Source organism: Prunus dulcis, chromosome 8, assembly GCF_902201215.1.
Source record: "Prunus dulcis chromosome 8, ALMONDv2, whole genome shotgun sequence".
NCBI classification, from domain to species: domain Eukaryota; kingdom Viridiplantae; phylum Streptophyta; class Magnoliopsida; order Rosales; family Rosaceae; genus Prunus; species Prunus dulcis.
Window position 1 is genome coordinate 9,006,279 of NC_047657.1, and position 24,662 is coordinate 9,030,940.

The following is a 24,662-nucleotide window of genomic DNA, read 5'->3' on the forward strand; positions in this document are numbered from 1 at the left end:
TGACCATAACTCTCTCGTTACAACTCCGATTCAAGCCCACTATGTGTCTATGAACTCGTCTCAGTGCGACCTATCCAAAAATACAAGTCACGGTTCCAAACTCTCTCCGGTTAAAAATATGACTAAAATACCCTTAAATAATTAAATAATTAAATAAAGGTTAAATTTGTGGAAATTTGGGGTCGGGGTGTTACAATATCGAACCCTTACACCCTAGGTGACCGAACTTTGCTCTAATACCACTGTTGGTTTATGGGAGAACAATAGAGTGATTTTATTTAGTCAACAATAGATGAGTACAAGGCTTTATAGAGGACTAGGCTTATTGGCCTTTCTAAAATGTTTACTAGGCTTATTGGCCTCCTTCCTATTTTCTGACTTATTGGTCTCTTCTCTCTTACTACTAGTTTACAATATAATAGTATTACCTTATTACAAGACTTTTATTAGGACTTTCCTAGAATGCCTACAATAATTATGTCTTAAAGCTTGACTTTGTCAAAGTTGGTGGACATTTCTTGAGATTTCTACTTTTTTCTAGATTTTTCTAAATTCTTCAAGACAAGTGTGCATTAAATTTAACAATTTCACTCACATACACCTAAACGCGAAGTGAGATCAAGGAAGGAGTCTGCACTACGGGGGATAGTGATTTCACCCATGGGATTATCATATCAAATATGATATCGGAATCACAGATCGCTTCTTCTAGCTTCCCCCAACATACACCGCAAAATCGCCTTTTGGGATGTCTAAGATCTTTGAGGTAGGTCCGTGGTTTAGACTTCTCTTTGCGTTAACAATTCCTGGCAACTGGAACCCCATGGTGCTAGATTTTTAACTGGAACTAGAACAAGAAAACAAATTCAATGGAGTTGGGAAACAAAGAAGGCTTGGAGGGTTTGCAAGTTAGATAGTTTCTTAGCTGTTGACTATGGTAAGGGATGAAAAACTCCAAAGCCACAAATTCTATGGTTATTCATGGTTCTCTCAAGCTATACTTCCCTTTGTATCCGGGCCAAATGCAAAAGTTTCATAACACCACCAGTTCTTGTTTGTAAAGCAGCATTAATTGAGAAACCAACATACGCAGTAGAGTTAGTCCAAATTAAATAGTAACCATGAAATTCAAGCATAGCATATCTCCGAGAAAATACTAAGAAGTCCAATTTGGTAATTTGTGTTAGCTAGTGAGCGCCAAGAGAAGTAAATGTCTCGGGCCTGCCCCTACTGGAAAAGAGGTAGGGAATAATATTTCAACATATGAATACGTTTCGTCATTTCCATGTGCAATGTCCAAGGTGAGTAGGAAGACAACGCCATGTGATCTCTTGATTTCTCACAAGCCATTGCCCCTCATTGTTGCCCACCTCATGCCTCTGCGCCACTCATTTCATGTAACAGATGAATTTTCTCATCCCATTTCATCTATATATACACAAATGATCAAGTTCACAAGCATCAAGTATCTCCTTGCCAAGCATCAAAACTCTCTGTTTCCTAACTCTCCTTTGAATTCTTTCTCTTCTTCCAACACCAATTTAAAAACAATGGGGTTCTGGATTCCAGGAATTGTCAACGCCAAGAAAAGTCTAAACCATTCAGCTTCTTCAAAGACCTTAGAGATCCCAAAAGGCCATTTTGAAGTGTATGTTGGGAAGAACCAGAAGAAGAGATTTGTAATTCCAGTATCATACTTGAATGAGCCTTTATTCCTGGATTTGCTTAATCAAGCTGAAGAAGAATTTGGATACGGTCATCCCATGGGTTGTATCACAATACCCTGCAGTGAAGACAGCTTTGTTCATCTGACTTCCTGCTTAAGTGTATGAGTGAACACTAATGAAGGTAATCTGGGATCCAACTTCATATCAAAAGCATCCTCTTTTTGGAATGTCAAGATTATGACCAGGCTATGATGGATCATACTCGCTTCTTCTGTGTTGTGAATCTGGGACAACGTCTGCAACCGTCAAGCTGCATGAGCTGAGCACAAAGATAAAATTTTTTTGAAGCAGTCGAAAGACGATAGATATCATGAACTTTCTAAGACCAATAGCCCCGAGACGATGACTTCAATTTTGAACTAAAAGCCAGTCAAATTTTGTCTTTGTACCCCCAGGTAAATTTTTTTATCTCTCCAGGAAAAATGGGAGGATATAAGACATTTTGCTTCTCCATTCATTAATTCTTGTCTTAGATTTTGCATTATAGGGTTATCTTCTACCAGATCTGTCAAATGCCATATGGCAGCAGCTTTTCATAATGAACGAAGCATGATGGTTAGTCTAGTTTGTATCATTAAGCCATGCCAGTCTCCCAAATTAATGATGTCTTCAAATAGAGCGCATTTTGACATGCCAGTCTCCCAAATTAATGATTCCTGCAGGTAGTGTTATGATATAGGTCAAGAAAAAAAGTGGGAAGTTGTCATAACTTACACCACTCTCAACCAGCTGTAACAAAGAAACTATTTGATTTTTGTAAACTTTGGGAAACTGTAATGTTAACATGAGGCAAAGTATGCCACTATACTTTATTCATCTTGAGAAAATCTTCACTGCCATTTGATGATTATAAAACAGAGCTACAATTAGATAATAAGACAAGAAAGTGGACGAGGAATTAAACTATATTCATATCTTCCCATATGTTCCAGAAGAGCAAAAAATAAAGAACTGTACATGGGGTATAAACACAAAATAATGTCCTCTTTGAGATCAAAATTGGAGTCAAGATACGTAATTCGACTGTATTACAAGGTTTCTTAACTTTGGATCCCGGCTCACAAGCATCTTGATGATTTCCGAAGGCTTGCCAGAGTCACAAGCAACACAAGATGTGAGTGTGATCATGCATGTTCTTCTTCATCTCGACTTAGTGAGTTGTGGTCGAGTGGAGGAATACTTCGGATACAGAAGGCTTCCCAGATTAACTTCACTAGTGTTTATTCATACACGTAAACGGGAAGTGTCAAGGAAGGAGTCTTCACTGCAGGGGATGGTGATTCCACCCATTGGATGATCATTTCCAAATTCTTCCTCTGCTTGATTCAGCAAATCCAGGAATAAAGGCTCATTCAAGTATGATATCGGAATCACAAAGCGCTTCTTCTGGCTCTCCCCAACATACACTGCAAAACAGCCTTTGGGGATATCCAAGGTTTTTGAGGCAGCTATGTGACTTAGACTTCTCTTGGCGTTAACAATTCCTGGCAACCAGAACCCCATGGTGTTTAAACTCTCAAGAGGAATCAAAACAAGAAAAAAGAATTCAATGGAGTTGGGAAACAGAGAAGCCTTTGATGCTTTGCAAGGAGAGACTTGAGTTGCTCATGGACCGGTCATGTGCTTATATATGGATGAAAGGACCTGCGGAAAATCATGAACTACATGAAATGAGTGGTAAGGAGACACTGAGGTGGGCACCAATGAGGGACAATCTGGCTGGTGAGAATTCAAGAGGTCACAGGGGTTTGCCTTCCTACTCCTTTCCAGTAGGGGCATGCTTGAGGAACTTATCTTTGTTGTCACAATTTTTATTAGTTGCAAAACCAACTGAAATATATATTCGGTGTTTCAAGGAGTTCTTATGTAGCTCTCATGTGCTAACAGTTCTTAACAGATTTTGCGACTGAACTGATATAGCTCACAACCAAATATTTAATTTATGATGAGTCTTCTGTCTTTTATCTTGTATTTGTATCTGAACGCAAAGCACGATCTATCTTGATCAAGGGCATATGTACATGGCGCGTACAACTTCAATAGTCATGGGAAGAATATAGAGCTAGCACGGACTCTTAAAATTCAGATGCTAGAGTCCCACATGGAAAGAAGGTTGAACAAGCATAGATCTCATCAAATTTGACAACAGAAGTAACAAGCAAGAATTGGAGAAGCGAAAAAGTTACCTTCTTTTGCTCCGGGACCCCCTACCCTCGTGTCTCCCTCGTATAAGCACATTAAAAAGTGAACAAATGAGATTCCAAATTGGTTGTTGTCATCTTTTAGATCCTTTTTCTATCTCTTCCACCGTTGGGAGGGTTTTAAAAAAAATTGTAGATTACAAGTTTAATGAATACATGAACCATGTAATATACATCGGTAAGAATAAGCTAGGTCAGTTTCGTACACCTAGTAGATCTAAAATGTTACTACCAAAAGGCTTCAGTTTTAACTTCCTACACTATGTCCTATCACTGGAAATATCCAATTCGGAGTGCATGAGGGTAAAATTGAGTGTCATTATTAGTAGTTAAATACTTTGTGATTAGGAAATATATGTTGACAAATAGATTATAACAAATGAATGGAAAAAATTAGAAATACCTGCATATATAGGTATGGAACAGGCAGAGATTGAAATTTCATCCTGCCGGCAAGAAAGGAAAAGGGAGAGAAACCCAGAAACAATAGAAATGCGTGGCATGGGAGGGAGCCCCTATTTTGTCACCTCCTTAGTTTTCAATTAATAAAATGTAGAGAAATTATGAGGATCCTTCCCAGCCACCCATCTCCATTGGCCTCTGGGAGGCCTATCTCCCATTTCAAGTCAGCCAATTCTAAGAGTGTGTTATGCTCTCAAGATTTAGAGATCCCTTTATTTATAGAGAAGCCAAGGGTACATAAGTTCAAGAAAACAACCCATAGTGCCCATGGTTTCCATATGGTGAGGAATCTGTGTGCCACTGTAGTTGTTTAACCACATGTTTTGGCAATTTTCATGAGGAAGGATAAAGACAATTGGGTTGGCATTCTTGCATGCTTTCCACGCGTCGTAAAATACAGTTGTGATGTGCCTATTAAACCATTTCTTATATTAGTTCACATGATGAATGCGATGAGAGAGATAAAGAGAAACCGGTTATATCTAACACCTATGAACAGAAAAAAAAAAGAATCCAAAACCATGACAGGTTGGCGAGGAAGTTACGTTTTTTTGTTTTCCAAAATTGGATTTTGGATTTTGGATTTTGGGGATATTAGTACCAGTTTTTGCTCCACTAAATAATTCAATTGCATGAAACTTAAAATGAAAGTTACTGGTATGTTAGATATGAAATCTAGTTTCTTAACTAGTGAATAATTCCTCATTCATTGTGTTCAAATTAGATTGAGAATTTTTTAGTTTCTATGGACCTAATTTAGATTTTTTTAAGATTAAAAAATCTAAATAAAGGCAGAGATGTATCACAGAGGAAAAGGGAAAATATAAAATATACACAATGGTTCATAGAATAATAATGAAATTTGATCATTTTTGTCAATACTTATCATTGTGGGGTTGCTGAGAAGATTTTTCTAGTGGACAATGAGAGAACTTGATTTAGCTATCTAGTTGATCTTACACTAATCATGGCTCTAGGGTGTCACTAGTACTGTGAAGATATATAATGAGCAAAGTTGAGACGGCTTGTGGACCAAGAAATCTAAATAGGGATATGTGATCATGCTATCTTTAGCCACCACCCAAAAACAAAAAAGAATTAAGGGCTCTGCAATTATGCAAATAGACTTTGGCAATTATGATAATTGTAATTTGTAAAGATAAAACCAGCCTACTTGCTAGTTGCTAGTTGCATCACAGATGAAAATTAAGGTCATGAAACAAATTTTTGTGTCAAGAGTTGATTTGCAAGAATTTGTGTTTCATCAAAATTTGCTTTAATTTGATAACTTAGGATCAATAAAGCATTAAATGCCACTGAAATGGGCATGATATTTCCCCTATAAGACTGTATCTTATTGGGAAAGGACCCCCTAATCATTTAATTTTGAGAAACTGGAATATCAATATAATTCAAGGTCCCAATCTGTATGAGGAACCATGTAAAAAGTTATATGGTAAGCATTTTAGTCAAATTCTTGTGCAAATCTGCTGCCATTTGGGGATTAACTACAAGAAGATAATACTATAATGCAAACCATAAGACTAGAAAGGATGAGGATTTAAAATATATTGTATTACTCCCACATGCTCCTGGAGAACAACAAAGAAGTTTACACATGTTTAAAAGACAGAATTTGACTGCCTTTGGGTGGGGGGATGATATTTGGACCAATGGTTCTAGGGAGTTCATGATATCATCACTTGTCTGCTTCATAAATTTATATGTTTCTGCTCATGAAGCAGGTTCAGGATTTCAGAAGGTTTGCTTTCACCACAAGATGTGAGTTGATTCCGTGGATTATCAGTGGTAGCCTCTTCTTCATCCCAACTCAGTGAGTTCTGAAATGAGGATGCTTTGGATATGATCATATCTAAATTCTTTTATCTTGGCTCGGTAAGCTGGGAAATGAGGATGGTTCGGATGGCTTGGATGACTGATTCATGTACACTCACACACTTAAGCGGGAAGTGAGATCAAGGAAGGTGTTTTCACTGCAGGGGATTGTGATACCTCCCATGGAATGATCATATCCGAATTCTTCTTCAGCTTGACTCAACAAATCCAGGAATAATGGCTCATTCAAATATGATATTGGAATCACAAATCGCTTCTTCTGGCTCTCCCCAACATAGACTGCAAAGTAGCCTTTTGGGATATCTAAGGTCTTTGAATCCGCTGTCTGGCTTGAACTAGATAGAGATCGAATGAGACTTCTCTTTGCGTTAACAATTGCAGGCAACCGGAAACCCATGGTCTTATATATTCTCAAAGGACAAAAGAAGAAGAGAAGGAATTCAAAGGACCTGGATTTAGAAAGCAGAGAAAGCTATGCTTGAGAAGGTGAAGACTTGAGTTGCTCATGATGAACTTGGTCATGTGTTTATATAGATCAAGAGTATCCAGAAAATCAACAGCTACATGAAACAATTGGTGAAGAGGCACTGGGATGGGCTGCAATGAGGGACACTTGATTGTGAGAAATCACATGGGTTTGTCGTCCGTCTAACGCAATTTGTCCCCAAAAGATTTCTCACGGAACTCTTCCTTACCTGCTGTAGGTAACAGACAACAAAAGGACCACCAGAGTTGATTCCATCCAAAAGAATTATGTCTGTTAGGTAAGTAGCATTTATGCTTGAGACATGCACTTCTCTTTGTTCACACTAATTCAACTGACCACATAATCTGACTAGTTTACTACAAATTTTCTTGATTAGGTCTGCTAATGAATTGCCCTCTCACTTCATCAAAAGACCAACAACACTGCATATGTCGTGGTCCTACCCAACACTGATACAATTGTGTTGTGTGGGAGCAGCAACGTACCCTATCATGTGGCTTTGTAGTTTCGTCTCTGATCTTCAGTCTCAGCAAACAATGGAGGTATTTATTTCATTTTGTTAGGCCAATCCGGACTTAACCAGAAAACAGTATTGATTTAAATAGTTGACAGTACTTGATCAAGAAAACTGAAGTTAATAAATTGAACTTAAGGTACTCTTTCTAAACTCAATTTTTAAAAAACCATTTTCCATTGCCAGTCTTGTTTAGGCAAGTTCGGCCAAGAGCCTACTAAAAAACCATTTTCCATTGCTAGGTTGATAATTAATCTCTTCTTGCCTTTGCTTATGGCAACAATTGAAGATATCTTAGAGGATTAATATTTATCATACATCTATTCTTTTTTATGAAAGACACGATCGAGCTAGTATCATACATCTATTCTTTGTGACATACATAAATATGGAGTAAATCAAGAAAATAGTCGTGTATTATTTGTGATCCGATGTAAACTTGGCTTTCACTCACTAGTGCAGGGAATTCTTGCACATATGTTGTGCAATTTTTTAACCAAAGAACCTTAGTGGCTCAGCTCAGTGCCTCGTTCTATTCCCTCGTGATGACTCTCCTTCTTTCAGGGTAAAGATTCCCAATAGAACTGATAATATTTTATTTTGGAAGGAATGTTAAAAAGTGGTGTACTTCAAGTTCATGGTTCCATTTGGCATGAGGCACCGTGGATATAAGAAGTACTAAGTAAACCATTATACTTTTTTTTTTATAGTAAACCATTGATGATTTTATTTTATGACAGAGCTACAAGTATAATGAAAAATAAGACAAGAAAGAGGTTCAGGATTTAAATTTACATTCCAATATATTTTCCTGGAGAGTAACAAAGTTTACATACAAGAAGATCATAGCATCCAACCCAAATATGGAGAGGACCAAGATCTTTCATACTACAATGCTCCGAATGTACTCTCAATGAGTTCAAAATTTCGATCATGATTTTGGACTAAAGTTTTTCAACATCCATTGTATCTTCGTTTGTCATATTCATGAACTTTTTAACTTTATGCCCAGATCACAAGCCACTTCAGCCTTACAGATTGCTTCCTCTCAACACAAGATGTAAGCAGACTCATTGGATGATCAAGCATAGCCTCTTTCTCATCATTACTCAGTGAGTTCTGGAATGAGGATGCTTATACATGAATGAATTTGGATCATAGTTTCTTTTCTTTGGTGTGCACTCATACACTTAAGTGGGAAGTGAGATGAAGGAAGGTGTCTTCACTGCAGGGGATTGTGATACCACCCATGGGATGATCATATCCAAATTCTTCTTCAGCTTGACTCAGCAAATCCAGGAACAAAGGCTCATTCAAATAAGATGACAGGACCCGATCCAAATTCTGCTTTGGAATCCAAGTCGGACTCTGTGCGTGTCGGACACCTGGCGGATGTCGAGCATGAATGACCTAATTGCCCTTCTATATAAAGCACGATAAAATAACCAGGTTGACTTCTGCCAAAAAATCGGCAAAGTCTCCCTTGTAACTAGATCAATATCAAAACATTTACACCTGCCAAACAAGTATATATATATATATATATATATATATACAACCAACTGCCAGCAGACATATGTATACAGTCAAATATAAGGATATATGGTGAATTTATGATATATTTCTCTTCTCTCAAAGGAGGTGTATATATAGTGTACAATGCCTTTTTACCCAAGGAAAAGATAAAAGCTAATCCTAATAGAACAAGTAATACAATATTTACAAGAATCCTTATATTAATTTCCTACCTAAAATAGGACTCACGCCAACACTCCCCCTCAAGTTGGTGCGTAGATGTCACCAATGCCCAACTTGTCAAGTGAGTCACTAAATACATGGCTAGACACTGCTTTAGTCAAAATATCTGCAAGTTGTTCCTCTGATTTCACATGTGGTACACTAATCACATTGCTTTCCAATTTTTCATTAATAAAATGTCTATCAATCTCCACATGTTTAGTACGATCATGTTGGACTGGATTATTAGCTATGTCGATTGCAGCTTGATTATCACAATACAATTTCATGGCATCTTTAGCCACAAAGCCCAATTCCTTTAACAATTTCCGAATCCACAACATCTCACATACGCCATGAACCATGCTTCGATACTCAGCTTCTGCACTGGACAAAGAACAAACCTTCTGTTTCTTGCTTCGCCAAGTAACAAGGTTACCACCCACAAATGTAAAATAACCTGATGTTGAACGCCTATCAGTTCGATTTCCTGCCCAATCGGCATCTGTAAAACCTTCAATTTCCAAATGTCCATGTTTTGAGAACATCAGCCCTTTGCCAGGTGCAGACTTCAAATACTGTAAAATTCGCATAACTGCTTCCATATGAACTTCACTAGGCGAATGCATAAATTGACTCACAACACTAACAACATAAGCAATATCTGGCCTGGTGTGAGATAAATAAATAAGTCTTCCAACTAACCTCTGATACCTGTCTTTATTAGTTGGAACTTGATCTGGAAGAATCTCAAGATTATGGTTCTGCACAATAGGAGTATCAGCAGGTTTACACCCAAGCATCCCAGTTTCATTCAATAAATCTAACACATATTTTCTTTGTGACAAGAAAATACCATGTTGAGATCTAGCCACTTCAATTCCCAAAAAATATTTCAGCCCTCCAAGATCCTTCATCTCAAACTCAGTTGATAAATAATGTTTCAATTTATCAATCTCTTCTGTATCATCACCTGTTATTATCATATCATCAACATATATAATTAAAACAGTGACCTTCCCTTTCCTCCTCTTCAGAAACAAAGTATGATCTGCATTGCTTTGACGATAACCGTATTTCTTCATGGCATAACTGAATTTGCCAAACCAAGCTCTAGGAGACTGTTTCAACCCATAGAGTGACTTCCTCAACTTGCACACCAAATTTGGATTTTCAGATAGATCAAATCCTGGAGGTAGGCTCATATAAACTTCTTCCTTCAATTCTCCATGTAGGAAAGCATTTTTCACATCAAATTGTTGGAGTGGCCAATCTAAATTTGCTGCAAGTGATATTAGAACACGAACTGTGTTTATTTTTGCAACTGGTGCAAAAGTTTCCTGATAATCAACACCATATGTCTGAGTATATCCTTTGGCAACCAATCTCGCCTTGTATCTATCAATGGTACCATCTACCTTGTGTTTAATTGTGAAAATCCATCTGCATCCAACTGGTCGTTTTCCTTGTGGCAATGAAACTAAATCCCAAGTTTGATTTTTTTTTAAAGCCAGCATCTCTTCATCCATAGCTTTCTTCCATTGAGGAGCAGCCAAAGCATCTTGCACTTTAGATGGAATAAATTCAGTTGTCATATGATTAGCAAAAACTGCACATGCTTCAGATAATCGATGAGTAGAGACATAGTTTGCAATTGGGTAGTTCGACTTCTTTAAATTTTCAGGTGAAAAACGATCTGGTGGAATTCCTCTATTACGTCTGGGAGGCAATTGATACCTTGTTTCTGCAACACTATCAATATCATTTGTAATTAAATTGTCAGTATTAATCAAATTTGGTTCTATACTTACCTCAGGGTTATCCGAAGCCTCAGGAATTTGGACAGGTACTGTTGGTGTAGAAGAGGGAGAACAATTATGTGGGATATGTGGAGTTGCAGGGAACAAAGTGGGGTTAGCAACATGTGACGCCAGGTCCTCAACTGACGTGACTGCATTTTCTTTTTCATTGCAGATCACTTCTTCTCTTTCTATGGTAATATCAGGTAACATAATTGTCCAATTCCAATTCTGCTCTTCAATATTCTCCTTCTCCCCCTGAAGAGGAGAGTTGGATTCATGATGAAAATACATGGACAACTCTGAGAAAGTGACATCCATTGTGACATACGAACGCTTTGTCGGAGGATGGTAGCATCGATATCCTTTGGAATATGGGGAGAAACCCACAAACACACATTTAAGAGCACATGGATCCAATTTAGACCGTAGGTGTTTAAGGATGTGAACGTAGGCTATACAACCAAAAATGCGGGGATGGAGAGTCAGGACTGACGGTAGGGGATGTGTCGAAGTCAAAACATCCAGTGGTGTCTTGTATCCATGGACAGAAGAGGGCATACGATTTAATAAATACACTGCATATAATATAGCATCACTCCAAAACATCTTAGGCATATGAGCTTCTATCAAAATACTCCTGGCCGTCTCAAGAATATGACGATTTTTCCGTTCAGCAACCCCATTTTGTTGAGGGGTATAGGGACATGTAGTTTCATGGAGAAGACCGTTATCCTGAAAGAAAGACACAAAATCATGATTCACATATTCACCTCATTATCTGACCGCAGAAACTGAATTTTTGTGGAGAATTGTGTCTGAACCATCTGATAAAATTGCTTGAAGAGACCAAAAACCTCACTTTTATTTTTCATAAAATATATCCATGTCATTCTCGTATAATCATCAACGAAAGTCGCAAACCATCTAATGCCAGAGATTGTAGAGACTGGGGAAGGACCCCATACATCGGAATGAATAAGAGCAAAAGGTTTATCATTCTTATTGAAACTAATAGGGTATGAAACACGGTGACTCTTGGCAAGAATACAAGTTTCACACTGAAGACTAGAAATATCCAAATCCAAAAATAAAGCTGGAAATAAATGTTTTAAATAACCAAAAGAAGCATGTCCTAAACGCCAATGCCATAACCAAATTTGTTTCTTCTTGTCTGCAGCTGAGTCATGAGCAATAAGGGCCTTTCCCGTGCAAACATCATCCACATAATATAGTCCTCCTCTCTTAGTACCACGCCCAATTATTTCCTGGGTTCGAATATCCTGAAGAAGGCAAAACAAGGGATAGATTAATACAAAACAATTTAATTGTTCAGTCACTTGTCCAACAGATAATAAATTCTGAGATAAAGAAGGAACAAGAAGAACATGTTCCAAAGTTAAATTTGGAGAAAGATCAACAGTGCCTGCCCCAGTCACAGGATAGGATTGGCCATTCGCATTCGCCATACTAGTAAGGCTAGGAGTAGTACGAGTCTTCAAATTTGTCGAGTCAAATGTCATGTGATTTGAAGCACCTGAATCAATAATCCAACCAGAACCAATACCTAAGCCAGTAACAGCAGCAAAAGCACTACCTGAGGTATTAGAAGAAGTGCCCGAATCACCTGTAGGGAGGGCGGCAAAACCTGGAGGAACAATGGAGGAGGAGACAGATGGCATAGGGGAAGCTTGTGGGACAGAAGGGTCTGGAGATCCTATGCAGAGTGCGACCTTGCCTTGTGCGTATCGTTCAGCGGCTACTTTGGCCTTGTTACGCTCCTTGACTTCATCCCACCATTCTGGATAGCCATGTAATTTAAAACAATCAGTTACAAAGTGATTCGTGCTATTGCAATGAGTACACCTTTCGCCATTCTGAGGTTTAACTCGTTGTGGACCATTGGGTCTTGTAGAACCTGTAGGTCCGTTAGCTGTAGAACCTGCAGGTTTGTAGGAAGAGGCATGCATAGAGTGCCTCGTAGGTCCATTAATTGTAGAATCAGCAGGTTTGTAGGAAGAGGTAGGCCTGGAGTTCCTTGCTACCATAGCAACTCCAGTGTTCACCGGGGTTAGTGGTACCATCATGGTGGATCGCCGCTGGTCTTCTCGTCTGACACATGAAAAAGCTTTCTCCAAATTCGGAAACGGATCCATGCGAAGAATATCGCTACGAACTCTGTCAAACACATCATCTAATCCAGCTAAAAATACATAAACCCTCTCAATTTCAATCTCCTGTTGACGAAGCAAAATATCTGATGAATTAGTAAATTTATTTGGTCGTCGATAATCAATCTCATGCCAAATACTTTGCAATTCTGCATAGTATGTGACAAGTTGTCGTCCAGACTGTTTCGCCTTGAATGCCCGACAAGTTAGCTCATAAATCTGTGACTGATCTTGGCCATCATAGTATGTTTTTTTAACATTCTCCCATACATCTTTGGCAGTTTTGTAGGGAAGGAAAATTTGCATAATATCAGGCTCCATAGACTGAATCAGCCATCCCTTCACAATTGCGTTTTCAGCATACCACTTATTGTAATTGGAGTCTGCCAGAGCTGGTGCAGCAGAAGCGCCTGTCAGATACCCATATTTTCCCTTCCCAGCAACATGTAACTCAAGCAGTTGGGACCATACTGAATAATTTGTTCCATTCAATTTGACAATTGTAGGAGCAGCGGAAGAATCATGATGAACATTGACAATTGACATAGGCTGACCAGAACCCCCTGAGGTAATTTATGGTACCTCATTGGATTGGCCAACTTCATTAAACAAATCCTGCATATCCCCCATGGAGCCAAATAACACGGCAAGGAATTAAAGCAAAATAATAGGCAAAAAGGAAAAAATCTGTAGCAGTAAGGGAGGTATGTTATTCTAAGGCAAATATAACCCTAAGCTCTAATACCAAGTCAAATATAAGGATATATGGTGAATTTATGATATATTTCTCTTCTCTCAAAGGAGGTGTATATATAGTGTACAATGCCTTTTTACCCAAGGAAAAGATAAAAGCTAATCCTAACAGAACAAGTAATACAATATTTACAAGAATCCTTATATTAATTTCCAACCTAAAATAGGACTCACGCCAACAATTCCAACAGTTACATTCTAACTCTAGGGCAAATTATCAGAGCGACAACTAGGAATTTACAAAGGAGCCAATCCTTTTACAAAACAAAAGTCCTACATCAAAAGAAAGGCACGGAAGGTGGAAAACGGCCCCGTGGTGGATCCATGTGCACTCCTATTGCCTGGGGGCGCAAAACATTAAAAAGGGTGAGTGGACCCAAAAACAAAGTTTAGAAAATAGCATATGAACATACTAACCCCACTGTAAAAAAAGTTATGCAAACTAAATTATTCTCTTTATTTCTGAAATCAATGCACGTATATAATTATACATGTATATAAGCCAATCATATTCATGGTCAACATTAATTTCTTAAGGCATTGAAAACAGTTTAAAACTACCACCTAGGTGTACCTTTTATTTCAATCAATTCCTTATATTCGTCAATTCCTTGCATCACCATGGGTGACACATACTCGCAGGTCTCAGTGACACAAGGTCAGTCAGAGCCGCAACTCGCAGGATTCAGGGGACCGTAGTCCACCTGATCCTCATTACTCGCTCCACACGAGTCCGAGTACCAAAGAACTTGTGGGGCAACTGTCAAGTATGCTGACTAAACCGAAGGCAACCAACACAATCTGAAGGCAACATTTAATCTGAAGGCAACTTATTTACTGAAGGCAACATTTGTATATCTGGGTACAAGGTGGTTTAGGAAAATATAAAGTTTCTGAAGAAAATATGTTGAATAACTGAATTTCTGTAACCTCTAAAATTCTGCTGCCATTTATCTGATAATTAACTAGAATTTCTTTTCCTATATCCTTTAAAGGGTATTCCACTCGGCAGCATGCAAAATAAAATATTCAAAAGCATAGAAATCACACTAATCTTTGAATAAAATTTATTCAAGATCAAATACTGTAACTGAAACTGAACTGCTTAAATTCATTTATAAAAACAAAGAGTCCACTCACTGGTAGTCCATGCTCGCTGGACCTCTTGAAGGTCCCTCCTGCGGGTCAACTGATGCCCGAGTGCCTGATTCAATGATCATAATATTCTATTAATATAATATAGTAATTAAAAAACCCTGACCCCCGGCTCCTAGAAGTACGTGCGTCAGATTAAAGTCGTTCCTATGGCCATAAAAGCTTTCCTTCCACTTGGAATAGTTTAGCAGTATATTGGGACTAAAAAAGCGTTTAAGTCCCAAAAACTCAACCCGGGACCCCGCGGGTCCATGACCTCGCAATTATGATCCAGAAGCCTCTAGAAGTTCCAATATACCTAGGACACATGTCCCGAGGGTTTGATCTCGATCGGACGGTCAGACAAATCACGATCGTACAATCACACGATTTTTAAACCCTAGCCCTAGGGTTCGCGATTTCGGAGTATTCGGGACTCTGATTCACGATCCATCAAATCCTAAACGATCCTGAAATGGTCTAAATTAACATATCTGAAATTGATTACTATCCAACGGTTCAACAGTATTGTACTCGGAAATCGCACAATATGTAAAATCCATTCGATGCTCAAACAGTATCCAAATTGAGATCCGCAAATTCCTACGCGCTCGTGATAACTTAAGGATCTCATCGAGATAGTGCCGTCACACTCACGGGCAGCGCTGGGTAACCAAAGCGATTACGTATCGCCAGAAAATCTCAAAATCGCGGCACTAAACTCCTACTATAGGTAAAACACCCTATTTGGAGCCACTTTTGTTCTTGGACCTACCCCAAAAACTAACCGGAAGTGGCCGGAATCGAGATCCAAAAACTGGCCAAATTTCCAATTCGAAAATCAATTACCTATGCTGAGAATCGATTGAATCCTACCCAACAGGCAGCTAGAACAGCTCGAGAGGTGCAGAATCCATACATGTCTCGTCCGATTTGGTGGCCGGATAATGGAGATCGACGGCCGTGAAGTTTAGCACGAAAATTGGCAGTTTCGTGGTTTTCCGGCTGGATAACGACGACGGCTGGCAGTGGGCTGGGCAGGGTGAGGTGGCGATGTGACGCTGGTCAGATCGGTACAGGTGCCCTGGCCTGTGGTGGCCGGAACCGGTGGCTGCGACAAAAATTGGACGAAGGGAAGGCTGTGCGCGCAGGAGAGAGAGAGAGAGAGAGAGAGAGAGAGAGAGAGAGAGACTGAGGGAGAAGAGAGAGAATGAGGTTTTGTAAAATCTGATTTTTTAAATTACTGTTTTACCCCTCAGAGTATTTTAACCGTATTTTCTTCGTTAAAGCTCCGATTCGAGCCCACTTCTTATCTACGGACTCATTTCGTCGTGCTCTACATAACGGTGTGTGTGGAATTGTCAAATTCCTTCTCGGTCAAAAAGTCAACCTTTCTTTAATAAATTATTCCAAGGGCAAAATTGTCTTTTCTCCTAATAAATTACTAATTAAATATTAATTTAGGTTTGGGTTATTACATAAGATATTGGAATCAAAAACCGTTTCTTTTGGCTCTCCCCAACATAGACTGCAAAATAGCCTTTTGGGATATCTAAGGTCTTTGAATCATCTGTCTGACTTGAACTAGATAGAGATCAAATGAGACTTCTCTTGGCGTTAACAATTCCGGGCAACGCGAAACCCATGATTTAGTATTCTCAAGAGGACAAGACAAGAGGAAAAAGATTGGCAAGGACTTCAGTTGCTCATGATGAACCGATCATAGTATATATATAGATGAAACGGATGCAAAAAAAATCATCAGGTACATGAAATGATTGGTACTGAGGGGGAACTGAGAGGAGAAGCAATGAGGGCCACTAGCTTGTACCAAATCACATGGGTTTGTTTTCGTGCTCATGTAACCCTTCCGCAAGAGATTTCTCATGAAAATGATCAAACTCTATCCTTGTGTAGAAATAGGATTCCCTACCTAGCTAGCTCCTCTGGTTAACAGCAACAAAAGGGACCACCATGTTCTTGAAAAATGAATTCATTGCGCCTCTGGTTAATTAACAGTACTGCATATGGTATGCCCTACAACAAAAACTTGTTAGCATGTGTGATAAACTAGTAGTCTCTTTCTTTTTCATCTTTTTATAAATGCTGCTTCAAAAGACAAGAATTTGTGGTGCTATGAGAATATACATGGACCCTCGGATGCTCTATGATTTGGTTGGTTGGGAGCACCAAACCACCCTTGCATGTGGCTTTGTCCTTTCATCTATGATCTTCAGGCCCAACAAGCAAGGGAAGTCTTTCATTTGTTTGAAGAATTGATACTTACTGAGAATGTAGTAGTTAATGAGTACATATCTAAAAAGCATATGATATCAAGAGAGTGCTAATCTGTAGCAATTGTAAATGTACGATACATACTTTTTACTTAAAGTAAAACATATGAAAAGATGTTTTACTAATCGAGTTATTTGATATAGCAAATGTAAATTGAATAAGATGAAAACTAACATTAAGTTCTCTTTGTAGGCGCTAGTAGAGTAAAACATGCCAATTCGTTGTTAGTGCAAGCCACATCGCTTATGATTATACTCAACATGAAATGAATTGTTGACATTACAATTCGTGAAATCTATCTTGTTGACGCTAGCGACGTCAGTAATTTCATCTAAATTGCAGAAATTTGTTATAAAAACAAAGAAGATTATTGAACAACCTGATTACCTAAAACCCAATTAGATTTTAGAAAAATATAGTAGATACGTAAAACTTTATTACCTAACAAAGAAAGGTGTCAAATCTTTCAAAAACATTTTCTTACTACCAAGGGAAAAAATCCAAGATTGAATTGATGAAAATGACTTCGTTTGGACCACTCAAACCTTCTTTGCTAATTACTCAGTTAGCTAGTTTGTTAAAGTAGAGAAGTTACCTAGTATATCTCCAACAAGATAGTCATATTGTAAAGCCTGTTATGTAACTAAGGGAATTGTGGAGAGAATATAGAGAAAACAAGTAGCAATAAAAGGCTCTTCATCTGCTTGTATTAAAGCTTACTCTGTATCCATTACATGTAACACCCCGACTCCAAATTAAACCCCTTATTTAAATTATTTAAAAGAAATTACAAATTCACCCTTGAGATAGGGGTAATTTGGTCATTTTCTTACCCCGAAAGGAGTTTGGGGAAGTGACTAGTATTTTTGCATAGGTCGTACTGAGACGAGTTCATAGACATGTAGTGGGCTCAAATCGGAGTTGTAACGAGAGAGATATGGTCAAAAGAAACCCAGTGGCACAATCGTAATTCTCTCGAAATGGGATTTTTATAAAAATCAGATTTTTTTTTTCTCTCTCTCTCTCTCTCTCTCTCCCTCCCGCGAGCTCTATCTCTCTCCTCGTCGGTCTCTCTCTCTCTCTCTCTCTCCTCGAAACTCCAGCCACCAACCACGGCTGTGGACGGGGCCGTTACCAAAATGACCGGGGTGTCGTCCTCTTCCAGCCCCAGCCGACTCCCGCCCCCAGCCGCCGTGGTTTCGCATGAAAATGGAGAAGAAGCGGCCGGTGTCGTCCGATCTTCGCCGCCGTCGATCTCCCTCCTTCGGCCACCGATTTCGACGAGCGAGGTATGGTTTCTCACCTACTTTTCATGCTCTAGCTGCCTGTTGGGTAGGATTGGATCGATTCTTAGCGTAGCCAATTCAATTCTCGAATTGAAATTTGGCCGATTTTGGGATAGCGATTCTGCCCACTTCTGGTCAGTTTTTGGGGTAGGTCCAAGAACAAAACTGGCTCCAAATAGGGTGTTATACCTATGGTAGGAGTTTGGAGCCGTGGTTTTGAGATTTTCCGCCGATGCGTAATCGCTTTCGACAGCCAACGCTGCCGGCGCGTGTGGCGATGCGTGGGCGAGGGTAGTGAAGTTGCACTGTGTCTCGATGAGATCCTTAGGTTGTCACGAGTGCGTAGGATTTCACGGATCTCAATTCGGATGTCGTTTGACTATCAAACGGACGATCGCATATTGCGCGTTATCCGGGTTCGATAGGTTGGGACCGTTAGATGGTCTCTAATATAATATATGTTAATCTAGGTATTTCTAGGACCGTATAGGAATTCACGGATTGTGAATCGGAGCCCCGGATGTTCCGAATAAATAATTTAAAGTTTATGTTATATAATAACCGTCAGATCGTGCAATTGTGAGCGATCCGACCGTCCGATCTAGACCAAACTTGCAGGACGAGAGTCCTATACCTTGTAGAACCCATAGGAACTTTCAGATCGGAATTTGGAGGTCGTGGGCCCCGTAGGCCCGTTTGACCAGGGCTAGGGTAGTTTGACCCTTGGTTGACCGTGAATCTCCCGGAGTAATCTCACCTTCCCAAGGGGATTATCAGGTGCTAGACTATTGTTGGGGTCTACACAATATTAGAATTAATATATATGTTTGTATAAGGGTACAAAAGAGTCTAGAATGTCAGTTTGAAGTGCTATACGCACTACCTTAGGTACCTCCCCGGATTTTGGTTACACTACAAGTACCATCATGTGAAAGTTAGGTCCCACGTGGCGTAGGTTATCCGGCATGCAGACAGGCCCCATACGTGGCATTGGTAGTATCGGCGTATGGGGAGATTACGTGATAATATGTTGAGGTCGCACGTGGCGTAGGTTATCCGGCGTGTCGACAGACCCTATACATGGCGTTGGTTGTACTGGCGTATGGAGAGAGAGATTGTGATATGATGTTCAGGTCTCGCGTGGCGTAGGTTATCTGGCGTTGAGACAGACCCCATACGTGGCGTTGGTAGTATCGGCGTATGGGGAGATTACGTAATAATATGTTGAGGTCGCATGTGGCATAGGTTATCCGGCGTGTCGACAGACCCCATACGTGACGTTGGTTGTACCGGCGTATGGGGAGAGATTGTGATATGATGTTCAGGTCTCGCGTGGCGTAGGTTATTCGGCATTGAGACAGGCCCCATACGTGACGTTGGTTATACCGGCGTATGGGGAGATATTGTGATAGTATGGTATAGTCGCACGTGGCGTAGGTTATCCGGCGTGTTGACAGGCCCCATACGTGGCGTTGGTTGTACCGGCGTATGGGGAGCTTATGTGAAATACAGAGAAAAGAAATAAGGTATTGCCTATGTGTGGAATTGAGTTTTATGGAAGAACTGCGTGTGGCTTGATCCCTCAATGAGGGTACGTAGGCAGCATAAGGTTATTAGATGCAGCCGCGGACATAGATGTGATTGTTAGGAGGTTAAAACCTTGCATGTTGAAAATGGAAAAGTTAGATGATGTATGTTGAAATTTAATAGTCATAATTTATATTTTGAATTTATCGTTTGCCTTGCTTAAGGCATGAATTGATTTGTTAGTGTAAGATCCCACATCAACCAACGGAGAGGGGGTGATGTGCCTTATATGTGCATACCCGCATCCATCTAGCACGAGGCCTTTTGGGAGCTCACTGGCTTCGGAGTCGTAGGAACTCCGAGGTTAAGCAAGTTGGGGGCTAGAGCAATCCCAGGATGGGTGACCCACTGGGAAGTTGCTCGTGAGCTCCCAGAAACAAAATCGTGCGGGCAGAGAGGGGGGCCCAAAGCGGACAATATCGTGCTACGGCGGAGTTGATCCCGGGATGTGACAGTTAGCATGCTTGTAGTTGAGAATTATTGGAAGGCCCGGTTATGTGAATTGCATGAAATTATATTGTGCATGCTGCCAGTTGTGGATATTAAATTGTGTTTTATGCATGTTGAAATTTTGGGAAATGTTCACTTTACAGGGGAGGCTCTGCCGAAATTTCAGTAGAAAGTCTCGGTCTTTAGTAAGTGGGCCCGACATCAGGGTGATGTCGGAAATTCCACAGGATTCTCCTCGAGTTTGGGAAGGTAGCCTTGTTTATAGGCCAAGCCTTGGCTAACAACCAGAGAAAGAAGGCTCATGGAAGGTGTAAGGAAATAATGTTCCAACTTGTGGGCTCCACTTTCAAACTTTTACAACACTCTCCCTTGGATACCACAATGTATGGAATATGTCTCGTTAAAAACCTTGCCAATAAAACTTAGTGGGACAAAAAATGGTCGAAGGGAAAAAGAGCGCATAATCATGTGTAACATAAAATTATGTGTATAAAACACTGACATGCATGCGACACTGCCTCGTTAAAACCTTGCCAGGTAAAACCCAGTGGGACAAAAAAAAAATAGACGAAAGAAAAAGAGTACAATGTGTGAAAATCTTATTGATGGAATGCTCCCCCGGATGCTGACAAAATACCTTCAAGTCATGATGTTGACCATCTTTCTAAATGTCTTCTTTGATGCTACCCCTAAAGAATTACTCCCCTTGATGTCTTCTTTGATGATCCAACACAAATGACATTGATATCACATTTGTACTTCACAAAGTGATCTTTGATAATGCTTGTATAAAACTTGTTGTTGGAACATCAGTGGAGGATCCGTGTGTGTCGTCATTCATCTAATTCTTGTCAAGGTTAGAGTAATACAGAAAAATATCTAGGCGATTTTCATAAGACTTTTACTGTATACAATGGCTTGAATTTCATATGCTCTCCAATATAAAAAAAACAATGAGCTCATATTTATAATGATAAGAGAATTAAATATTTATATGGTATTGTTTACCCTTTTTATATTTGAGTCTGTTGAAGCCTAAATAAAATTCCCCATTAATTTTTGAACCACTTAATGGTTTCTTGAGTAACTTTCGTCCCGCTGTTAGCATATAATACCCTAACAGATTTGAACAACTTTATATACTTGCACCCCAAGTAATAGACTTTAAACATTGATTTTGGATGGGAAAACCTCCCAAGAGAGTTCTTTTCTATGCCTCAGACTTGTGAGAACTTCACAATTTATCAAGACAAAAATGGTAAGCAAAGCAAAATACACAAATGGAGGGTATAACAGCCTAATCCAAGCAAAACTGCTTGAAGCACAAAGTAACAAATGAATCTTTAAATCTACATACTTCTCAAAGGGGTTGGACTTTGACTTACGTTTGAAAACATAGTCGCAATGATGACTTGTGATTATACTGGACTAAACTTTTGTTGACTAGATTGAATGTTTCTGCACTGGAATTTCAAGTCAGCACCTTCAACTAATAGAGATTAGCTAGAAATCAATAACAAGTTTGAAATTTGGCAGAGCTATAAACAAGTTAAAACTTGAATAGGCTATGGAAGTGATCAGAACTGCAAACGAGTACCTATTCTGGTTGATTCTGAGTGATTTTAAAGCTATCTAGACATTTTTAAACATTAAGACGTATTTGAAAAATTTGTTGAGGATTTTGTATGATGAAATACCTGACTTCTTCTTGTTTTATCTAATTTGATGAACCAAATTTGTAAGAGGAATTAATCTCTTTTGAATTCTATTTGATTTACCTTATCTGGATTACAAGGGCAATCTTAGTTTCTTCTTGGTTTTCTGAACTTCTTTTTGAGCTAGATTGCTTGTTAAGGAAGATTGCTTGCCTGCTTTTGGTAGTTGTAAGATCGTATGATCTTTGATTTCTTTTTATCAATATGGAGTTATTGTTGAGTTTGTGCTTAATTGGTTGGTTATTTGTCCCTTCTCCTGTCCAGACACTTTTGTATTTATAGGAGAAAAATGATGTTGAAGAAATCTGGTTTTTTTAGTTTTGGATTGTCCTCCATTTAATGCATAAGTGGCAAAAGTTTTGTCAGTTAATCAAAATTTTTGGCACCTGCTCATTAATGTTCCTGAATGTCTCCTGATCGTTCCTTTTGCAACAACTAAGCTGAAGTGAGTAATAATGCCCAAATTCCTCCAACATTGGTGTAACACCTAGATCCAATTTTAACTTTTCATTTAAATTATTTAATTGCGAAATTACAATTTTACCCTTGGGGTAGATTTATTTTGGTCAGTTTTTAATCTGATAGGATTTTGCGGAATTGAATGGCACCATTATTTAGAGTGCATAGATACGAGTTCATAGACATGCAGTGGGCTCAAATCAGAGTTTTAACAAAGAAGTTACAATCACCAGAAGTGCAGTGGCACTACCGTAAATATTTCAAAGTTTGATATTTAAAACACGAGATTCTCTCTCTCTCTCTCTCTCTCACGAATCTCTTTCTCCTCTATTGGGAGCGCCACGACCCCGTCTCTTCTGACTACGATTTCGGTGTCTTCTGACGACGATTTTGGCGTCTTCTGACGACGATTTTGACATCATCCTTCCTCTTCGGCTACAAAACTAGTTCCAATTTTTTTTTTTTCATATCTCTCTCCTCTTTACATCCATACCAATTTCCAGCCTCAATTCCAAGGGATTCAGCCAAAAATTTGAACAAAAACCCAACTCAAACTGGCCTGTTGAAAACCATGACTTCTGGCGTTTGTTGCGGCGAACTCCACCGATCACCAAATGGGTTCCAAAACAGTCCCCTGCCTCCCCTCTGTAATTTCCCTCGAAGACCCGACTTGATTTCAACTTGAAACCATTGAATCGAAACCTAGAAGGTGTCTCAACGAGAAAACCAGCTGTTCGAGGGCTTTAGCGGCTGAATTGATCTTCGAGCAAAGGTATAAAGTTACTCCCCTTGATGTGTTTGATCTATTGGTATGATTATTGGCCAGCGGTTTTGTCACATCCCGGGATCGGCTCCGCCGTAGCACGATATTGTCCGCTTTGGGCCCCCTCTCTGCCCGCACGGTTTTGTTTCTGAGAGCTCACGAGCAACTTCCCAGTGGGTCACCCATCCTGGGATTGCTCTAGCCCCCAACTCGCTTAACTTCGGAGTTCCTACAACTCCGAAGCCAGTGAGCTCCCAAAAGGCCTCGTGCTAGATGGATGCTGGTGTGCACATATAAGGCAAATCACCCCCTCTCCGTTGGTTGATGTGGGATCTTACAATCCACTCCCCTTAAGGGCCCGACGTCCTCGTCGGCACACTCGCACCACACGGCAGAGTGACTCTGATACCAAATTGTCACATCCCGGGATCAACTCCGCCGTAGCACGATATTGTCCGCTTTGGGCCCCCCTTCAAGGGCCCGACGTCCTCGTTCGGCACACTCGCACCACACAGCAGAGTGGCTCTGATACCAAATTGTCACATCCCGGGATCAACTCCGCCGTAGCACGATATTGTCCACTTTGGGCCCCCCTCTCTGCCCGCACGGTTTTGTTTCTGGGAACTCACGAGCAACTTCCCAGTGGGTCACCCATCATGGGATTGCTCTAGCCCCCAACTCGCTTAACTTCGGAGTTCCTACAACTCCGAAGCCAGTGAGCTCCCAAAAGGCCTCATGCTAGATGGATGCAGGTGTGCACATATAAGGCACATCACCCCCTCTCCGTTGGTTGATGTGGGATCTTACAGGTTTGGAGTTTTTCGATAGCCGAAAATTTGTTCAAGACACCCGCAGGCGGTGGTGGCTCGTCGGCAGGGTATCAAGGTTGGGTTTTCAACCTAGAATGTTCCCTATGTCGTCCCAAGCACGATAGTATGCTCGGATTTGAATTTGGTTATCATTTGACGGTTGATCGGATTTACACATATTAGGCGTCATCCGTGTTCGATATGTTCAGACCGTTGGATCGACTCCATTTCCAAATACTGGTCTAGGTACATCTAGGATCGTGTAGGAAATCGCAGATCGAGAATCGGAGTCCCGGATACTCCAATTCAGTGACTCAAATTTTCGGTAAAACGGTGACCGTCCGATCGTATGATTGCGAGCGATCTGATTGCTCGATCTGGACCAAACTTGCAGGACGTGTGTTAGTAAGCTTTGTTGAACCCGTAGGGGACTTTTGGATAGGAAATTGGAGGTCG

General features: G+C 39.9%; 2 protein-coding genes across 2 annotated transcripts; one reads left to right on the forward strand and one right to left on the reverse strand.

Annotated features, from left to right (window-relative positions):
• The first annotated feature begins 1,550 nt into the window (after positions 1-1,550).
• On the forward strand, positions 1,551-2,280 carry LOC117638418 (indole-3-acetic acid-induced protein ARG7-like). Its single transcript, XM_034373549.1, has 2 exons — positions 1,551-1,826; positions 2,215-2,280. Exons 1-2 carry the CDS (start codon positions 1,551-1,553, stop codon positions 2,278-2,280), a joined length of 342 nt encoding a protein of 113 aa, XP_034229440.1.
• Positions 2,281-5,929: 3,649 nt separating this feature from the next.
• Positions 5,930-6,884, reverse strand: LOC117637019 (indole-3-acetic acid-induced protein ARG7-like). Its single transcript, XM_034371757.1, has one exon. The coding sequence runs from the start codon at positions 6,642-6,644 to the stop codon at positions 6,342-6,344; it is 303 nt and encodes a 100-aa protein (XP_034227648.1). The 5' UTR covers positions 6,645-6,884; the 3' UTR covers positions 5,930-6,341.
• Positions 6,885-24,662: the final 17,778 nt, after the last annotated feature.